General features: G+C 36.3%; 1 protein-coding gene and 1 non-coding gene across 3 annotated transcripts in view; one reads left to right on the top strand and one right to left on the bottom strand.

The window, feature by feature from the left end:
• Window positions 1–22112, bottom strand: part of LOC141397043 (TWiK family of potassium channels protein 7) — a 234131-nt gene that overhangs the window by 11408 nt on the left and 200611 nt on the right. For both annotated transcript variants that reach the window (XM_073972862.1, XM_073972860.1), the window contains exon 2: window positions 8798–8959. In XM_073972862.1, coding sequence (XP_073828963.1) covers window positions 8798–8959 — 162 coding nt within the window. The remainder of the gene's footprint in view (window positions 1–8797; window positions 8960–22112) is intronic.
• TRNAG-UCC (transfer RNA glycine (anticodon UCC)) lies at window positions 8408–8479 on the top strand. Its single transcript has one exon. It is a non-coding gene; the product is annotated as a tRNA-Gly (tRNA).

Raw genomic sequence — 22112 nt, 5'->3', positions numbered from 1 at the left:
GTTTCTAAATCCAAATATTTTTGAATATCGTATTGCTATATGAAAACGAAAATTTATCAATTGTTTAAACAAAAAATCCCTAGTTTAAAGCCAAAATGTTGATGTAAGTCCACAAAAATATACGCAAAAACGTCCAATCGACTTGAAGCTTACCGACTACAAAAATGGTATTATAAGAAAATCGCGTTTAAATGGTTTATGTTACCTTAGAAATGCAAAATATCAATCCGTTTTTTCCGATCGAAATTTTTACCACAAAAAAAATAGTGATAAGTGGAGGAAATCCCTTAAATAAGTGTTAAGGAAACCTATAATAATGGTCCTTATTGTATTTATATGAGAAAAATAAATGTTTCACTAAAGTCCTGATTTTTAAACTCCACAGTAGCACTTCATATAAGGGAGGTGGAACACAATTGATAAAAAGTGTTTTGGTTGAAATGTGACAAAACGTGTTCCATGTGACACAAACTGCCAAAAACATGAAAAAAAAATTCCATGGAACAATTCAGCAACTTTTTGCAATTATAAAAATTTGCCATAACTTCTAGACTATCACAGATATCTGACTAAAATAAACTACTGATATATTCTATGAGTTTAGTTAAGTAGAACTGAGCTCTTAAAGTATTGGATTATTGCACCATTTTTATCCTGTATGGCCTTAAACATTAACTTGAGTTTTTCTCGAATCAGGCAAATGGCGTATGGAACACTTAAGCATGACACCGACGATATAGCAAATAACAGAAATGAATGGTACAGGACTTAATCGACTCCAAATTGTATGAAACGGATTTAGTTTTTATACCCTCAGCATTTATGCCAACGAGGGTATATACACTTTCATACGGGGAAAATGTGCCTCATGGAAATAATGGTCTGGCTGTCTGGATGGCTAGTCCAAAATTTGGTTTTCGTAATATTTTGTCCAAACTTAGTTTAAGTTCGAAGATGGATCATATAGGTCCACTCCCTCAAAGGTTCAAGGGACTTGCCGATTTGATCCATACTTTGCACATCATAATACTTCTACCAGACATAAATCAAGGACTATATCGGTCCAATCCTTCGGGTACCACCAACACAAAACTTGGAAAAGTGCAGATTAAGACCTCCTCTGGAATCGTTTTAATTTTTGTTGTAAAAACTTGTATTCGCCCCCCCATTAAGACGGTACAAGTTTTTTCAGGGACAAGTAAATACTTCCTGAGAAAATGGACCGAAAGCTGTAAAGACCCGCTATTGCACCATGTATAGTGGATGCAGCGCAGTTAACTCTCGAACGGATAAACCGATTCGGTCCAACATTTTGTGGTCGTAGTATTTTGGGCAAAATTAAAGCAAGTTCTGAGATGGGCCATATCGGTCCACTCCTTCGGGTACATCCCCTACAAAAGTTCAAAGCTTTTCGCTAAGATGGTGCGCACGACAACTCTCGAATTCAGTAACCGATTTGATCCATACTTTGCACATCGTAGTACTTCTACGAGACATAGATCCGGTTAGAATATGGGTACCTCCCATACCAAATTTCGGAAAAGTGGTGTTTAGGACCTTCCCTCAAATCGTTTTGATTTTTCTTGTAACAAGCCCCTATTACAATGGTATACGTTTTTATACCCTCAGCATTTATGCTAACGAGGGTATATACACTTTCATACGGGCAAAATGTGCCTCATCGAAATAATGGTTTTAGACACCAAGTATGTTTGGACGAAATGTGTTTCAGACAATTTGGAGTCGATTGAGCAATGTCCGTCCGTCTGTCTGTCCGTCTGTCTGTCTGGCTGGCTGGAGCGCACGATAACTCTCGAACGGATAAACAGATTCGGTTAAAATTTTGGCTTTCGCAATATTTTACCCAAACTTAGTTTAAGTTCGAAGATAGGCTATATCGGTCCACTCCTTCCGGTACCTCCCCCACAAAAGTTCGAAAATGTTCGGAAAATTTGTGCGCACGATAACTCTTGAAGGGAGTAACCGATTTGGTCCATACTTTGCCCATCGTGAAATGTGTACCAGACTTAGATATGGTTTCAATATGGACTCAATCGGTCCACTCCTTCGGGTACCTCCCACACAAAATTTCGGAAAAGTTCAGTTTAGGGTCATCTCTCGAATCGCTTTGATTTTTGTTTTAGCAACTTGTATTCGCTGCCCTCCATACGACGGTACAAGTTTCATCAGGGGCAAGTCCATACTTCCTGAGAAAAAAGCCTGAAAGTTGAAGCGCAAGATAACTCTCGAACGGATCTGCCGATTCGGTCTAAAATTTGGCCTTAGTAATATTTTGTCCAAACATAGTTTAAGATAAGTCATATCGGTCCACTCCTTCAGGTACCTCCTCCACAAAAGTTCAAAAATGTTCGGAAATATTATTCGTACGGTAACTCTTGAAGGGAGTGGCCGAATTAGTCTATACTTTACACCTCCTAATATATCTACTAGATATAGATCAGGTTCAAATATGGACTATATTTGTCCACTCCATCCGGTACCTCCCACACAAAATTTCGGATAAGTTCACTTTAAGACCTGGTATCGAAACACTTTGATTTTTGTTGAAGCAACTTGCATCCGCTGCCTCAATTACGATGGTAAAAGTTTTTTTAGGGACAAGTCCATACTTCTTGAGCAAACAGCCCGATTAGTGTAAAAACCCCCTATGGCACCATATGTTGTGGCTGGAGATCCACTTCCATAACTGTCAATGTCGATCCATTCCTTTTAGTATCTCCTCCGCAAAACTTTTGATCTTTAATCCTAATCAACATTTTTATCGTTTAAAATGCCCAAAATTTTTAAAACGACCTAAATACATACTTATTTTGGGAAAAATTGCTTCAATATACACAGGCTGAGAGTATATCTCTGTCGGCAAAGCCGACTGATACTTTTTACTTGTTTTAGTGACAAATCCATATTTCTTAATAAAATGACCCGAAAGCTGTAAAAAACCCCTACGGCCAGCATGTGTGGTGGCTGGTCCGCGTGACCACTCCGGAACCGAATACTGCGTTGGTCCACACATTGCATATCGTAATATTTCTTCGAAATGTTAGATGAAATTTGAAGGTGGTGCTTATGGATCCACTTTTTCCGGTACCTCACCTACATAAATATACGAAAATATTCGCTAAAACGGTACACGAGATATCTCATAAACGGAGCGAAGCTTTGGATCTTAAAATATTTTGTCCAAACTTTTTTATGTTCAAAAGTGGGCCCTATCGGCCCACTCCTTGGGGTACCACCTACACAAATGTTCAAATTTTTTTGCGGTTTAGGGTCTGTTATAGGATCCTTTGGAAATTTTTACCGAAGGTACTCCTAGTGGCCCTGACTCCCAAAATAAGACCCACTTCCAAAATGGACAATGTGGGTACATGCTTTTAAGTACCTCCCCCGCAGAACTTTTGAGCTACGATCCTAATCCATGTTTTTGTCGGTTCATACTCCCAAAATTTTGAACTCCCTCTAAATACATACCTTTATGGGAAATAAATGATTCAATTCACACAGACTGAGGATATATCTCTGTCGACAAAGACGACTGATACTTTTTACTTGTTAAATTCTACGTTTAGTATCGGATATAATTAATTAGTTAAGTAGGCCTCTGCAGAGCATTGGGCCAAAGTAAGAATAGATTTCCATACCTCCTTATTTGTTGCTTTTCTTTCCCAATTTGGAATATTGTGTCGAAGCCTTGACCGTCTTGTATGTATATACGCCTTTTAGTGGGTTCATCATCGCTAATTCTCATGACATGACCTAGCCAATGCAATCATTGGAACTCGATGCTTTTATAGCCCATACAGCTCGTGGTTCATATGACGTTGTTATTTGCCGTCAACGTTGATTAAGTCGCAGATCTTTAGAAGAATTTTTCTTCTAACACACAAAGCATTGCCTTATCTACTTGCGCAAGTACCCAAGCTTAGGAACCATAATTTTGCGCGGGTTGCATCAGGTTTTTGTAAAGTGTTATTTTTGTTTAATGAGATGTGGCTTTGTTTTTAAACTACTTACTTAAGTCAAATAAGCCAATACCATTCTTTCGACTTTTTAAAGGTATCATTTACTTATTTTACTGATCGACCAAGGATGTCATAGATAAATGTGTGGGCAATGGTGGATTTGACAGGTCTCAAACCGCATTGGTATGGGCCAATTATTACACTGACCATTGGCTTTAGTCGTGCGAACAATATCCCTGACACTATTTTATATGGAACAGGTAGCAGACTTAAGGTAAGGTTACATTAGGCAAATATTTGCTCCAGTGACCGGTTACTGAGAGCAAGTGAGCGTAATAATGCATTGAAATTAATGCTCACTTGCTCTCGATAAGCGGACACTGCCGGTCGTTGGAGTAAATATTTGCCTAATGTGACCTTACATTTATACCCCCAAAATTAGAGCACCTTTCTTGGTTCCAATCTTCGGGTACGCGTTCTTCCTGCCAGATGATGCTAACTAGCTGATGCATACACCTTATCAGCGTGTCACCTACGGTTTTGAACAGCGTGTCACCTAGGGTTTGTATGGAAAAGTGGTTTTTGGACACTATGCCGTATGGCATAGAATGTATTTAATCAAAAAACAAAAGTATTTAAGTTTTTAATTCAATTTCATCTTACAGAATACCAGGAGGCCTTATGGAAGAGGCCTTCTTATAGAAGTGCAGGGCGTCTTCTCATAAAAGAGCAGATGGTCCTCTCATAGAATGACAGGCGGCCTTCTCATAGAAGAGCAGAAAGTCCTCTCATAGAAGGGCAGGATGTCTTCTCATAGAAGAGTAGAACGTTTTCCCATAGAAAGGCCGGGACGTCTTCACATAGGAGGGCATTAGGTCTTCTTATAGAAAAACAGGAGTTCTTTATATAGAAGAGCAGGACGTCTTCTCATAAAAGAGCAGATGGTCCTCTCATAAAATGGGCAGGCGGCCTTCTCATAGAAGAGCAGAAGTTCCTCTCATAGAAGAGCAACGCGTCTTCTCATAGAAGATCAGAACGTTTTCTCATAGAAGAGCAGAACGACTTCTCATCGAAGAGCAGGATGTCCTTTTGTAGAAGAGCAGGAGGTCTTCTCTTAGAAGAGCAGAACTTCTTCTCGTAGAAGAGCAGGACGTCCTTTCATAGGAGCACAGGAGTCTTCTTATAGAAAAGCAGGAGGTCTTCTCATAGAAGAGCAGAGAGCCCTCTCATAGAAGGGCAGGTGGCCTTCTCATACAAGAGTCGGGGATCTTTTTATAGAAAAGCGGGAGCTCTTCTCATAGAAGAGCAGGAAAAGCAGAAGGTCTTCTCATAGAAGAACAGGATGTCTTCTTATAGAATATCTTCTTTTAGAACATTGAAATCTTCTTATAGAAGGCCTCAGATCTTCTACAAGAAGAATAGAAAAACTGGATGAATTTCTATAGAAGACCGGAATGTCTTCTTATAGCAGATCTGAAGGACTTCATATACAACACCTAAATGTCTCCCTATAGAAGGCCTAAAGGCCGTCTTGTAGAAGACCTATAGATCATCTTTTAGAAGATCTGGAGGACTTATTTTAGAAAATATGCAGGAATTGTTATGCCAGATATGGAGGTCTTCTTATAGAAAACATAGAGGTCATCTTATAGAAGACCTGGAGGTCTTCTTATAGAAGACCTGGAGGTCATCTTATAGAGACCTTCATACTATAGAAGATCTGGGAGTCAAACAAAGTGAGTCATTTCCGTTGGGAAAAATCTATGCCATATAAAAAATCTGGCAGCTCTATTGAACTACGTTTCGGATCTTTTTCGTTTTAATTATTATTCCAATGATCAACTACAAAATTAATTACATAAAGTTAACCAAAAAAATTATTTTTGTTAATAAAATATATAAAAATATTAGGTGGTATTTTCTTGCAAATTTTAAATCGCGTGAGGAACCCTCGCTCTCTGAGACATAACAATGTATAGGGTCCACCAATCAATATTTTTTGTTGATTTATTTTTATATAACACTTCAAGGAAAAATGTTTGCGACATTTACTGAGTATTTCAGCCATGCAAAACTTATCAATAAGTGGTGTCGTAGGACACGCCGTTCGTACTCGGCGATAAACAGTAGGTCCCATATCATTGAAGTAATATGAATCGGGGTGCACTCATTGATATGAGAAAAGTTCCCCCTTTCCCGTCTGGGATGTTTTCGGAACAATTATTATTACTTCAGGGAAAAATACAACAAAAAAGGTATCCATAAGTAGTTTGCCTTAAAACGAGCTTCAAAAACTGGCTATGCCATATGACATAGAATCGCCTGTAACACCCGTATGTGAAATATTTTATCAGTTGTATTTTTACTTTGTGATCAAATAAGTTCATCGAACTTCGTCAATATGGTAATTTACTAAATAAATATACTAAATACACGTTAATTGTTGGGTTATGACTTCAAAAGTCCGGCTGTATTATCCGTATATGTCCCTCTAAAAATCTTTCAATGTTCCATTTTCATTATCTTCCTAAGTCATCTTAAAAGCCTTTTATGGGAACACGTACTCTTAAAAATCTAAAAAAATAATTTAATGGACCCACCGTTGTTCATGGCCCCAACACGATAGAAATTTGACATCAGAACGCTTGAATATTTTTTAGTAAACTTTTGTAGCACAGTGTAATTGTTCACTTTGGGACACATTAACAATTTTTAAAATATTGTTTAACTTCACATGCCAGTAAGAACCAGGGATGGAAAATTAAAAAATTCAAACAGTACTAAAATGGTACTTTTTTCATTGAAAATGTACTTTTTAATATTTTTTAAGAAAAAAAAAATAAAAATTTGTTATTCAGTAAAAAAACAACAACAAAGGCTTGTATCTATGTAATCTGAAGATTATTTCTAAACGATATATATTTGTATACCATACTGGAAGGTATAGTTAATTTTGTCATTCCGTTTGTAACACATCGAAATATTCGTCGGAGACCCTATAAAGTATTTAACCAGGTCCGTTGAATTCCAGATACAGCTCTCAATATTTAATATGGAGGTTTTTTATTTGGTACAGAAGCTTCAATTACTCTATCTCTATCGGTTCACGTTTTGATATAGCTCCCACACAACGGTACCTCCCGATTTTCGGTATTTTGAAGGTTTTGAGGTTTGAGCCAAAATATCATACCAAAATTGTTGAAATTTGGTATTTAGTATTTGTTGGGGCTACAAAACTCTCCCCCAGAAATTTGTCAGTGCGGGTCCACGTTCTGATATAGCCCCCATAGTTTTAGCCTCATTATCCCATTGAAATAACTGAAAATTGATACTTTGTATTCGATATGGATATAAAACATACCTACAGAGAATGTGGGTATAGATGCACGTTTTAAATAGCCTAGAGCTGGCAAACTATCCTTAGTTATGCTTGGTTTACATTTACGAAATCCACTCGATTTCAACTGTCAAATCCATAGGTTAAACGTCAAATGAAATCAAGATGAGATTTCATTTGACGTTTGAGCTATGGAATTGACAGTTGAAATCGAGTGGATTTCGTAAATGTAAACATAGCATTAGACTATCGTTTTGATCGCTGTCGTAAAGCCTTGTTTATATTGAACTCTAAACAAATTATTTTTTAAATAATTCGTGACAGATAGTCCAAAAAAAGTTTTGGTGGCCGATATAAACTTTGTTTTTCGTCAGTATTCAAAACGATAGTCAGACTGTCGTTGGTTTTGTATTTTTTGAATGTACTTCGATACCGTTCGACGTGAAGTCTTTTAAATGATTAGCCTACCGTTGTGACTGTAACTTGATATTTTGGATTCTCAAAAGGTGGAAGAACTCCACAAAGAAAATGATCAATATATTTTGGTATGTTCCCAACATTTATCCAGATTTTTAAAATTTCTACTAAAACTTATCTTGAATTTAGCATTTTTAGTTCCACATAAAATTTTTCTAGACTATAGTATGGAAATGGTACTTAATTGGCCGCGGGGGTACTTCGGTACTTTTTATAGTGAAATGGTACTGCAAAAAGTACTATTGTACTGAATTTTCCATCCCTGGTAAGAACCCACTGTTCGAAGAGCAAACATAAAAGCAACATACAATTTGAAAAGCACTTGTCGCGTGGTTTGTAGATAAATGAAGCATCACAAACAGCAACATAGCCCCCATAGCGTTGTAAATATAAATAAAATATCGTATTTTGTAGTTTTTTATTTTTTTATGACAATATTCAAGAGCTTTCACCATATGTTGAGTTTTGCACCATTGACTTGTCATGTGGTAAACAATAGCAAAGAAAGCAACCCTGTTTGTTTAAAAATAAAAAGCTAAAGCTTTATTTGGTGTTTGAAAATTGTTGGTGTGCGTGTTTATGTACAATTTTTATCAACTCGGCTAACAGGGCGTTGGTGGTGTAATGGTCAGCATAGTTGCCTTCCAAGCAGTTGATCCGGGTTCGATTCCCGGCCAACGCACATTGCTTTTTGTTTTTTTTCTCCATTTTATTTTTTATTATAATTATTAATAAATTAATACTAGAAAAATTAAAACGTTATTTAGCTGGGCTATTAACAAATAAAAAATTATTCATATTTTAATTCCTAATTTATTCTAATTTAATTTTAATTTAATTTTCAACCCTTTACCAACTTAAATTTGTATAGCCGATAAAAAACAATAAATTGATTATTAAGTTGGCTTAATTTATAAATAAATACAAATCTTAACAAACTTCTACAAATAATTTTGATTCAAATAAATATAATAAAATTTATCGTTGCATAAAAACTTACCGCTTCATATTTTGCTAATTCGAATTTTAATAATTCATCCAAATTATTGACATCTGTATTATTGACTATCACATTTATGAATTTTTCACGTTGTGTCTTTACAATTGTTTTCAGTTCTTGCAGGCGTTCAACTTCAGCTGGCCGCTCCAGTTGGCGAAATATCTAAAAATAAAGAAAACAAATCAGTTAATGAAAATAAATTACTAAGATTATATTCAGCACAATAAGCCTCGAACTTTATGTAGATACATTTATCTTTCCATTATTGAATCAGATTATATATTTTACAATGTAGAATCTACACCCAACATTTTGTCATATATTAATCTTATTTTATAACATACAAGCCGAACAATTTTTGTGTCTCTTCTGTACACAAATATTATTTTGCTATAGCAAACCATTAAAAAAATCCCTCCATCACCCCCCGTAGATGCAATATTTCATAATTTTCAAAGTGAAAATTGATTGATTACATTCTTAGAATAAGCGCATCAATTGTGTTCAGTTTTTTCTGCGAGTGATATACCCCTCCATTCCGAATGCAAACAAAAAATATGTTTACATTTGTATTTCAAATCAGTCAGTAAAACAATGATAGCTGCAGGGAACACAATGGAATGGCCTTTAAAAATGAGAATAGTAAGACGGGTGGTGGGTAAATGAAACATTTTGGAAAAAAAAAGAAATATATTTTGTAATATTTTTGACATTTTAATCTTTAGGTTTATGAAATAGAGTCTGCGAAAAGATTAATGATTGTAGGTCGTGCAAAGATTTACATATTTCAAATGAAGAGTTTGTTGGCATAAAAATATTCAATTTTAAATGTGTGTTATGTTATTTTTTAATTCCTTATGCCACATTTTGATATTTTCATAGTTTATAATAACAAAATTAACCTAAAAATATATACAGTATGTAAAGTTCACATTCGTATACCCCTCAAAAATTAATAAAATTGTTATAATTTCGATATTTTATATGCAAATATGAAATCATTGATGGAATTGCTATAAGGAAGAAAGATTTATGGCCTGTTTCTCTAAAACGATTCGAATTCAAATTCGTTTAAACTACTTCCAAATTCCTGTTATTCTAGAAAAATTATGTTTGATTAAAAACACAAATGTTTTTGAAAAAGTAGATGTTTGGTAGTAGTTCGAACGAATTTGAAGTCGAATCGTCTTAGTGAAACAGGCCCTTCAAATAAAAAATCAAATTTCGAAAATAATTTTATGTCAAAAACTGTGGACTGTATCGGACAACTGTTTTGAGTATCACCTTCGGTTCAATGCAGTTTAAAGGCTGTTCGAGGATAGTTTTAATTTTTTTTGAACATTTGAATGTTACCCATATCTTCCGCTAGATGATTGCGTTTATTCGACAAGTGATTAGAATAAAATATTTGATTTTTTGCGTGAAATGTAACTAAAATAGAACAATAACACCGACCTTATTTTCCTACATTTTCTTCAACTAACTCACAAAATAAAGTTGAAAAATATTTTCTCTTACAAAAATTTTATAAATTTCCTCAATATATATTTTTATTTTTGCTATAATAAGCAAACCACTAAGCAGACTTGTATAGTTTTGGTTTCACTTGAACCTTCGCGATGTTTAGATTACGTCGTACATATTATACCCTCAGCCTTTAGGCTAAAGAGGGTATTTACACTTTGATACGACCAAAAATGTGCCTCATCGTAATAATGGTTTTAGACCCCAAGTATGTTTGCACGATATCCGTTTAAGACAATTTTGAGTAGATCTAGCAATGTCCGTCCGTCTGTCTGTCTGGCTGGCTACTGCGCACGATAACTCTCGAACGGATCAATCGATTCGATTTAAATTTTGGGTACCGAAATATTTTGGCCAGATTCGATTTAAGTTCGAAGATGGGCCATATAGGTTCACTCCTTCAGGTACCTCCCCCACAAATGTTCAAAAATTGTCGCTAAACTTGTGCGCACGATAACTCTTGTAGGGAATAACCGATTTTAATTTCTACCAAACTTAGATGAGGTTCCAATATGAACTCAATCGGTCCACTCCTTCGGGTACCTCCCACACAAAATTTCGGAAAAGTTCAGTTTAGGACCTGGCCTCGAATCGCTTTGATTTTTGTTTACGCAAGTTGTATTCGCTGTCCTCTATACGACGGTGTAAGTTTCATTAGGGGCAAGTCCATACTTCCTGAGAAAATAGCCTGAAAGTTACAAAAAACCTTATGACACCGTGTTTAGTGGTTGGAGCGCAAGATAACTCTCGAACGGATCTGCCGATTCGGTCCAAAATTTGGCTTTCGTAATATTTTGTGCAAAATTAGTTCAAGTTCAAAGATGGATTATATCGGTAAACTCCTTCCGGTACCTCCCCCACAAAAGTTCGAAAATGTTCGGCAAATTTGTGAGTGCGATAACTCTTGAAGGGAGTAACAGATTTGGTCCATACTTTGCACATTATGAAATTTCTACCAGACTTAGATGAGGTTCCAATATGGACTCAATCGGTAAACTCCTTCGAGTACCTCCCACACAAAATTTCGGAAAAGTTCAGTTTAGGACCTGCTCTCGAATCGCCTTGGCTTTTGTTGTAACATCTTGTATTCGCTGTCTCCTATACGAAGGTACAAGTTTCCTCAGGGGCAAGTCCATACTTCCTGAAAAAATAGTCTGAAAGTTGAAAAACAAACCCTATGACACCATGTTTATGGGTGGAAGCGCAAGATAATTCTCGAACGGAAATGCCGATTCCGGCCAAAATTTGGCCTTCGTAATATTGTTTCCAAATTTAATTTAAGTTCGTAGATAAGCCATATCGGTCCACACCTTCAGGTACCTACCCCACAAAAGTTAAAAAATATTCGGAAAAATTTTGCGCACGATAACTCTTGATGGGAGTGACCGATTTGGTCCATACTTTACACATTCTCATAATATCTACCAGATATAGATCAGGTTCGAATATGGACTATATTTGTCCACTCCATCCCGTACCTCCCACACAAAATTTTGGATAAGTTCACTTTAAGACATGCTATTGAATCACTTTGATTTTTGTTGAAGCAACTTACATTCGCTGCCTCAATTACGATGGTAAAAGTTGTTTCAGGGGCAAGTCCATACTTCTTGAGAAAACAGCCCGAAGGTTGTAAAAACCCCCTATGGCACCCCCATGGTCTATGTCGGTCCATTCCTTTAAGTGCCTTTTCCGCAAAATTATTGAACTTTAATCCTAATCAACATTTTTGTCGGTTCATACGACCAAAATTTTGAAATCTCCTAAATACATAAGTTTTTTTGTGAAAAAAGTGTTTCAATTTGCACAGGCTGAGGGTATATATCTGTCGGCAAAGCCGACTGATACTTTTTTACTTGTTTTTTAAATATTTTAAGACGCATAGACAGCGTGAATTTTTTAAAAACAGGTTGCAAACCAGCAATGTTTTTGAATTCTTTCTTAATTTCCGCGAAAATGTACAACTTTTTCACCGAAGTTATGGGACCTCAGTAAACATTTAGTATTTAGGAAGCCATAAATTAACAATGTTTCTCAATATAATGAATAACGTTTTTATAAGATTTTTCTAATAATCAAAATTGAAACCGCCGTAACTTTTGCGCGCAATAACCAAAATTAATATCTCGAACAGATTTGAGAATGGGATTTTTTTCTCAATCCATGTAACAAAAATCTTTAATGTAGCTTCAAAAATTTTTTTATTTATTTTTTTTTTCAAATGGAATATTAAACAATTTTGACTTTTCCTCATATGCATATACGTACGTAATGCGTAACAAGTAAACAAGAATCAGTCGACAGAGATATCCACTCAGCCTGTGTGAAAACGTTTATCTATGGACAGATCGAATACCGGTTAGAAAAACAAAATATTTTGCACAAACATTATGTATTTACACGCAGAGAAAAAATGTAATTGATCCAACAATATTCAAAGAGCAAAATATGTATTGTAAAGATATTGTTAGATTCCGCATGTAGTATTGTGATTCCAACAATCGTTTTTGTTAATTACAACAATTGTTTTTGTCATATCCAGCAATAGTTTTTGTCTGATGGACAATATTATTCTCTTTTCTTCGACAATTTTATTCTCTTCTCTCGGTAATCGATGCCGTGGTGAAAAAATAATTTTGGTGAGTTTTGTTTTTATGAGTGTTCCTCTTATCTTTGTTTTTTGGTATGTACATACATAGATTAATGAAAAGATAAACGAAGGAATGCTCTCACCGAGTATGTTCGAATTGCATTTTTGCTTATTTTTGAATATTTAGTCGTATATGTTTGAAATAATCGATTTCGTGAAACACATAAGGCAACCATACCAAGGACGGGGAGGGAAGGTTGAGGAATCTCCTGAAAAATTACGGCTTAACCGCTCTTAATTTTCTTGAAATTGATCACCGAGACCTAAATGACTTTCAGAAGATAGGAAATATGCACTAACATTCCAAAAAGTCGAAAGGATAAAGCCTTTCAAATGCGGTCTTTTTTCGGTTTCTGCTCCATAGAAACTAAACCATTCATTTATTTTATTAACATGTAGTAAATACCATGTTAATACGAGATAGAATTGGCTACTATGGCCATCAGCTATAAACCATTAAAAATTCAAGAAAAACAATCAACCACAATAATGTCCCAAAGATTTTAATAAACAACTTCCTAAAGCATTCGAACTCTCTGTGAACGGCTCTTAAAGGTCAAAATAGCAAAAAACTTTAGAAAATAATTGATTTTTTAGTTTTTTTCTCCGATTCTGGTCAATCGATACTGAACCGTTCGAAATTCAAGAATACAAACAACTACAAAAATCTACCTAAGATCTCAGTTAAGGACTTTCTAGAATATATGAACATTCTAGGAACGGTCCTTTATAACAACAACACATAAATACAAAAATTAAACACGGAACAGAAACCCGTACCAATACCTAAACACGATTGTTGACATTTTGAGGTTAGGTCACAAAATTGATTATAACACGCGGCGATGGAAACGGATGGAACTAACTAATGTACTTTTTAAATGTAGACACCGAGATTTAAAAATTAGTACAAATATGGCCGCGGATATAAATAGCACAAGTAGTTAAATGTTTATGGACATTTAATGAAAATTCAAAAAAAATATTTAATTTGACAATATTTTGGCTAAATTTATTCTGAATATTAGGTCCAATATACACTCATGTATATATACAGAAAATATGCTAATACCTTCAGTAACAACTTCCATGGGTGACGTAGGGGATGAAAGATACCAAGGAACGGTCCTGACCGGCTTTAACATGGTAAAGTCCAGGATTTATCTTGGTCCCTCTCTCATCTCAAGTGGACACTGACCTCCCCGTGGTGTCACCTGGGGAGCTGCCTTTAACACCCGTTAAAGGTAGTGAGCTAACATGTGCAGCGCGTTCACCCATAAGAACGTTAAAAACTTGGGTTTGGGCGTAGGGCTAGTAACCCCCCCACCCCTAGAAAAAAGCAGCCTACTATGAAAAAACGAAAGAAAAGAAAAACCAACCCCTCTAAAGTTGACGACCCCCGCAAACGTTTTAAGGAACATGATCTGCGAATCTGCACCTGGAATGTTCGCACTCTTTATAGAGAAGGTGCAGTTTACGCGCTGGCAGATGTTCTTGAAAAGTACAAGGCCGACATTACTGCCATACAGGAAATACGATGGACTGGGAAAGATGTCACAACAACACCTAAAGGTGACGCACTGTATTATAGCTGCCATGACACAAAGCATGAGTTTGGTTGCGGTTTTATAGTTGGTCAGAGGTTAAGACATCTGGTCTCCAGCTTCACCCCAGTGAATGAAAGACTTGCTACAATTCGATTAAAAGCAAAATTCTTCAACATCAGCTTTATCTGCACCCATGCTCCAACCGAAGACAAGGACGAACAGACCAAAGATATATTCTACGAGCGCTTAGAAGAAACATATGACCGTTGTCCTGCCCATGACATTAAAATTGTTCTAGTCGATTTTAATGCCAAAATTGGAAAGGAAAATATCTTTGGACAAACAGTCGGAAAATTCAGTCTACATAGTGAAACATCAGACAATGGAATGAGGCTGATAGACTTCGCAGCGGCAAAAAAACATGGTAGTTAGCAGTACCAGATTTAAGCATCTCGATATTCATAGGGGCACTTGGCTGTCTCCAGACCAAAGAACAATTAATCAAATTGATCACGTTGTGATAGATGGAAGACATTCATCGAGCGTGTGGGATGTACGATTGTTCCGAGGAGCAAACATAGATTCGGACCATTGCCTCGTTTCAGCAAAGTTACGTACCCGTCTTAACGTTGCAAATAAAGCACGGACAGACACAACGCGAAAGTTGGACATCGCTAAGCTGCAATCACAACAGATAGCCACAGCATATTCCACTCCACTGACCCAATTGCTTAATGAAAGCGCTTCTCGTCCCGATAACATATCAGGACAATGGCAAAATATTGCCCACTCCATGCAAACTGCTGCAAAATCAGTACTTGGATACCAGAGACCTCCACCAAAGAATCCATGGCATGACCAGGAGTGCCGTGCTGCTACCGAAGAAAAAAATGCGGCATATAGGGCTACTTTACAATCAGTAGCAACGCGTAGCGCACGAGAGAAGTATCGGGAGAAAAAGAGAGAGGAGAAACGTCTTTTTCGCTGGAAAAATAGATAGATGGAAAAGAGGGAGTGTGAACAAATAGAGATGTACAGAAGACAGAACGAAGTCCGAAAATTCTACCAAAGAGTGAAGCATCAAACCGATAGCTTTGGTACAGGCATATCCTCCTGAAGAGACCAACAAGGTAATTTGGTAACTGATACAGATAGTGTGCTCAGGATATGGAAAGAACATTTTTCCAAACTGTTGGTATCCGATAGCAGTGAAGACGGCGAAGATACCACAGATCCAATCCCAGAAGATTGTATTGAATGTATACCGCCAAGCCAAGATGAGGTAAGGACAGTAATAAACCGGCTAAAGAATAATAAGGCGGCAGGAGCAGATGGCCTACCAGCCGAGCTGTTCAAAACCGGAGGCGACACGCTGATAAGGTGTATGCATCAGCTAGTTAGCACCATCTGGCAGGAAGAACGCGTACCCGACGATTGGAACGTGAGCATCCTATGTCCAGTCCACAAGAAGGGTGATAAGACTGTGTGCTCCAATTACAGGGGCATAAGTCTGCTCCCTATTGCATATAAGATAGCATCTGGCATATTGTGTGAGAGACTAAAGCCTATGGTCAATGAAATTATTGGACCCTATCAGTGCGGCTTTAGACCTGGCAAATCCACCATTGACCAGATATTTACCTTGAGACAAATCCTGGAAAAGACCCAAGAAATGCAGATCGACACCTTCCATCTTTTCGTCGATTAAAAAAGAAGTATTCGACAGCCCTATACGTTCAAAGGCGTTCCAAGCCATGTCTGATTTTGGTATTCCTGCAAAGCTTATTCGCCTTGTAGAATGACATTAACTGAGACGAGATCCTCAGTTAAAATAGGAAAGGACCTCTCCGAAGAGTTTATTACCAAAAGAGGTTTCAGGCAAGGAGACGGCCTGTCGTGTGATCTATTCAACATTCTGCTGGAAAAGGTCATACGAGACGCGAAGGTCAAAAGAAATGGAACGATATACATGAACAGCCATATGTTACTGGCTTATGCCGACGACATTGACATCATGGGTCGATCGGTAAAGGAAGTAACTGACACCTTTGCAAAAGTCGAAAGAGAATCTGCTAAAGTTGGTCTGGCAGAAAACAGCGAAAAACCCAAGTTGATGGTATCGACGCGTAATATTTCCACAAACCCCGCACCATTTGTGAATGTTGGTACCTACAATTTTGAGGTAGTAAAGGACTTCGTCTACCTCGGCACCGCCATAAACACAACAAATAACATCAGTTGTGAAATACGAAGAAGAATAGTGTTGGCTAACAGATGCTACTTTGGGCTGAGTAAGCAGTTTAGGAATAAAGCCACCTCTCGTCAAACAAAAGCAACACTTTACAAAACACTGATACTACCCATGCTAATGTATGGTTCCGAAGCATGGGTACTTGCTCAAGCAGATAAGGCAGTGCTTGGTGTGTTCGAGAGAAAAATTCTTTGAAAGATCTACGGGCCAATCTGTGTTGACGGCGAATATCGGCGTCGTATGAACAACGAGCTGTACCAACTATACAATGACATCAATGTAGTTGAACAAATCGAGATACAACGATTGCGATGGCTAGGTCATGTTATAAGAATGAGTGATGAACCCGCTAAAAAGGCGTATAAATACGGGCCGCATGGAGGTTCTCGCAGATCTGGAAGGCCAAAGCTTCGTTGGAGCGAACAAGTGAAACGAGATATCAGAAAGCTACATATCCCAGTTTGGGAAAATACAGCAGCAAACAGAGAGGATTGGAGATTTTTTCTTAGTTCGGCTTATGGAACAAATGTTCTGTAAAAGGCCAGCTAAGTAAGTAAGTAACAACTTCCATTTCATAAATCGCGATAGAGGATTATATTGATTATGATATCAATTTTTTTGTAAATACACTTTATTTGTTTTATTCACACAGCACTATTTGCAAGAAAGTAAATATGTTTTTCTGATGCTTGCAAAACAAAATACAGTTATAATTTGACAAAACATTATTGGTACAGTAAAATTTGTCGTGTTTAAGTCAAATTGAAATTCATAAAACTTTTATACACAGACATCAAATTTTTGATTTTTGTCATATGGGCGCATCCACTGTGCATCGGCATTGTTAATGATTTTTACAATATAGAGGAATTTCGCAAGATGGTATTTTTGCAATTGCAATGCTTGAACAAAACATATATATTGTTGGAACAAAAATAGATGTTGTTGTTCCAACAAAAGTGAAAAATATTTTTTCTTTGCTCAGTACAATCCCAGGAATCAGCAACACGAATGTCCATTAAGGTTTTAAAATCGCCTCGGTCTCATGTGTATACCTGTTTGTACCTTCTAACATAGGCATAAGACTGAGGGTATAACAACGTACCAGATGATCATCTGCGGCGAGATTTGAAACTAAAGTCTTCTCTTCCTTTCCCCATACCAAACAATGTCATGGGTCTCTTGGGGCGGGGAAGTGGTTAAATATTGAACATTCTATCATATTTTATTCCACTGAAGTGATCCTTTTCCTCTGTCTCTTGGAATTGTTTACTCCTAAGAACTGATTTCCCCCCACACCATTCCCAATATTAGGAGTCTATATTGTTAATGAGTTTTCTCAACAACTGTTGACAGTAATTTAAGCATTTAAAACAAACTATCACATTTTCTAGATAATCTGTTAAATGTCATAATTTCATCATCTGTTGTCAACTAATCTGTCAGTGAAAATATTATTTCTTTCGAATATACGCATAGCTACGTGAAATTTCCGTGTTGTTCTCGTTCAGGTTGTTTGTTTGTTTATTGTGCCTGTCCCTTGTCAAAATATATTCCAAACATAATTCACCAAACTGATCCAATGGTTAATTTTTATGCCATCTATCCAGACTAATACTAATTTTGTGTCTTAATTATTTTGGCCCATAGCCAAGGTGAGGAGGAGATAACAAAATACAAACCATACCATAAAGCATACAAAACTCAGGGGACAATGTTAGATTATCGCACAACTTGTTGCTTGTCTAAAATGAATTTGAAATTGATCTTCCACACCGGCTGCTGCTGTTGATTGTGATGTTTGGTCATGAAAAATAAACAGAAAGAAATCTAATAACAACAGCAAAGCAACATTGGTGAAATGTCAATCACCGCAGTCGCCAATGTTGGGTATAAAAACGACATCAAGTGGCTGAGGTGGCAAGTGTTGTTGTTATTTGGTCCACCTTCGCCTCATACTCCCCCATATAAATGAGATGTGAAAATGATTTTCCATGTCGGCATCAAAATTGTTTATATTTTTACAGTCAAACGCCCAAACATGTGTATGTAAATAATCGGAGGTTAATTTTGTTTGATATTTTTAAATAACCAAAATGACAATCACCCGCCATTGTCACTTAATTGAGTCATTATGCCAACTAACACCAATAGCCGCCGCCATCGTCTGTCTATCTGCTGACTAGTTGGAGGACATCATATTAATAGGCTCTAAATTTAATTACAACTGTCAGCCGTGACACCTCTACATGTTTTTCTGCACGTTTCCATGGACCCCAAAGGAGAAGAAAAACACTTTTATTATTTAATTTATCGATAATTTTGTGGTTTTATAGTGATTACTCACTTAAGCGTATATGTCATGAAATATTTTTACACAGAAACACACAATATTTTGAGTTCTTTGAAATAATATTTGAAATATTATAATAATAAAATAGAGCTGATATGTTTTGCAAAATTAATTTTCATATTTTATGGCCATTCCATGTTGACAAATTAATGGATGAATGGATCGCTTTGATCAGTTTAAAGTTATGAATACAGATAAATTGGTACTATTCATCTTTTTTAGACTTGGCGCCGTAATATGTGGCGAATTTCACTCTTCCGTGACACTTAGGTTGTTTGTCACTACTGGCTTTGAAAACTTTTGTATGTTTTGGGGGCTACCCAGCGATCTATTCCTTGCGATTAACAATGTGGATCAAGGCTTTGCATTTTCCAACTGTTGTTTGTTACGACACTGAAGTTCATAGCAGAAGCCGTCAACTAAAGCGGGGTACACACGATCAGTTTTGACTGTCGATTTTTCGGAAATATCGATAAATGTCAAACCAATGAACGTAAACAAACAAAACGATTCCCGTACCAATCACACAAAGCCACAAACTTTTCAGCTTCTCTGAATCGTTTCATTCTCACAACCAAAACAAAACCACAAACTTTTCAATGTAAAAAGATGAAAACCTTACGATTGCTCAAATGTACTTCGGCTATGCTTTGCCGAGTTGTTTCATTCACCACCGGAACAAAAAGAATTTTTGAGTTACTTGCCTTGTAAAAAGTTACAACCTTACTGATGCATTGCAATGGTAAGAAATTCACTGTGAGCTACTTTTTTGAAGTTTTTATTTAAAATATCTAAAATTAGATGAACTTTATACATTCTATCATTTTCATCTATCTTAGAGTTATCAACACAATGTAGATACCGCAAAATCTCTTCAAATGTGTCTCTCCTCATTGAATTCAGTACTATTGGATGAATACAGTCGTCACACTTTTTCAGAACATGTGCCGTGAAGGCAGTAAATTGTATGCATAAAAAAGCAAAATTCCAACAAATGTTTTGAACTGGTCGTAATCGAGAGAAAATGTATTATGTCTTTTTTGTTGTGCATATACATTAGTTTGTTTCAGTTACGATTTTATCAATAATATCTGTTGAAAAAAAATCAAAAACCCATCTATAGGCTGGGTAGTTTCCTCCTATGAATTGAAATCAGAACAGTCAGGAATTGGATAAGGGTCTGATATCGTAAATGTTGTTAGAGTTTTTCATCATTTTCGTTTTGTAATCTTGAGCTTTTTGGATTGTGACTCATAGTTTCTGCATACTTTGTTACATCCTGTTTAGATCAGGCCATAAAATCTAAACCCGATCTAACAACACAAAACGCAAATAGGGTTTTCGTCGATTGGGTATGTACTTTCCTAAAATCCCCAGTAGAAGTTGTTTCACAAAATTACTTCGAAAATGTTGTACAGTGTTATAAAGTTAAAAGCCGTGTTTATTATTATTTGTCCCGAATGTTTTAAATAAAAATTGATTAATTGCCCTGATGCTGTTGGCTTTTGGTACCAATCTTATCGCTCGAATTTTTATGAAGCCAAATATGGTAATTCTTCGTGGGTGAATGTTATGTGTTTATAAAAATAATTTAACATGTTTAAAATTTTGATTATCTCCGTTTTCTTTACCATGTAGATTATATGTGTGTTCGTTTACTCAAAATTTTTACAAATTGTTACTGGATGTTGTTCGTTTACTCTACAGTATAATGCAAAAGAGCTTAGTCGATTGCAAGAAGTTACTGGACTTGTACGAGTTTGTACAAATTAGTGAGTAAACGAACAAACCTTATATCGTTAAGGTATTTTGTCAGTATTCTCGATTTAATTGTTTCTAGTGGAGAGTCCAATCATTCCTTCGTTACAATATTTGCTATAATTGGCGACGCTGTTGATCCCATTGGAAGTCCCTTTCGCTCGTACACCTTGTCTTTATACATGAAATATCTTGCGTACTTCATACCGGTATGTATACCGGAATTTTTAATGCGGTTATGCAGTCAACCAAGAAGGTATACATACATACACCCCCCTTTTTGCGTGTTCCTAGATATAATAAAGGAAATAAAGCAAGTTGATATAGGAATAATTAGTCCATGGAAAACTAAGTTTATTAAAAAAAATCATTTTTGAAAGTACATCAAAAACAATAAAAGCAAGAACCAAAAAATTCATCCGGAAAAAGTCTACATACAGTTACAAAATAAATAGAAAACTTCATCTTATTACTAAAAACTTGTATATTTCTTATATTTAGTATTTTGTTGGTCCACCATTAGCGTCAATAACAGCAGGAAGACATCTAATCATAGAAGATACTAAATTTCCCGTTATAGCGGGGGTAATTTCGGACCATGCATTAAGGCTGTTTTCAGGTTCTGGCGGTTACTGATGTCGTATTTTCTAATTTTTCTTTCCAAAATGTCCCAGATATGTTCGATTGGATTAAGATCGGGCAATAAGGTTGTATTGGCGCATTATACAATAGCCATTCACGAACAAGATGGGCGGTATGCTTCGGATCATTGTCATGTTGAAAAATCCATTGATTTCCGAGGCCCAACTTGCTGACAAATTGTGGCAAATGTTTTTCTAATATGTTCTTGTATAAATGTCGATCTATAATACTTTCTATAAAAACTAATTCCCCCACTTCCGATGCCGCAATTGCTCCCCACACCATTACACTTCCACCACCATGTTTCACTGTTGGTGTTAGAATCTGGCTGTATTGGATTTCCCCCAAACTTTTAATCGACCATCACTTCCGAAAACGTTAAATTTACTTTCGTCTGTAAATAAAACACGTTTCCAAAAATCCATTCCCTTGTGAATATGCAAATGGGCAAAGTCAAGGCGAAGTTTTTTGTTTTTCTCTGAGATCAAAGGTTTTTTACGTGGAACTCTGCTTCTATATCCCATTATTGTGCAACGTATTTGATATAGTTTGCGGATGGACGATCTTGTGGGAACGTTTCTCAATATTTT

This window comes from Musca autumnalis, unplaced genomic scaffold (assembly GCF_047663935.1).
Source record: "Musca autumnalis isolate F117 unplaced genomic scaffold, ASM4766393v1 scaffold_3, whole genome shotgun sequence".
Classification (NCBI taxonomy): Eukaryota; Metazoa; Arthropoda; class Insecta; order Diptera; family Muscidae; genus Musca; species Musca autumnalis.
The sequence above is the reverse complement of the archived record's forward strand: the minus strand, read 5'-3'. Positions and strand labels throughout refer to the sequence as shown.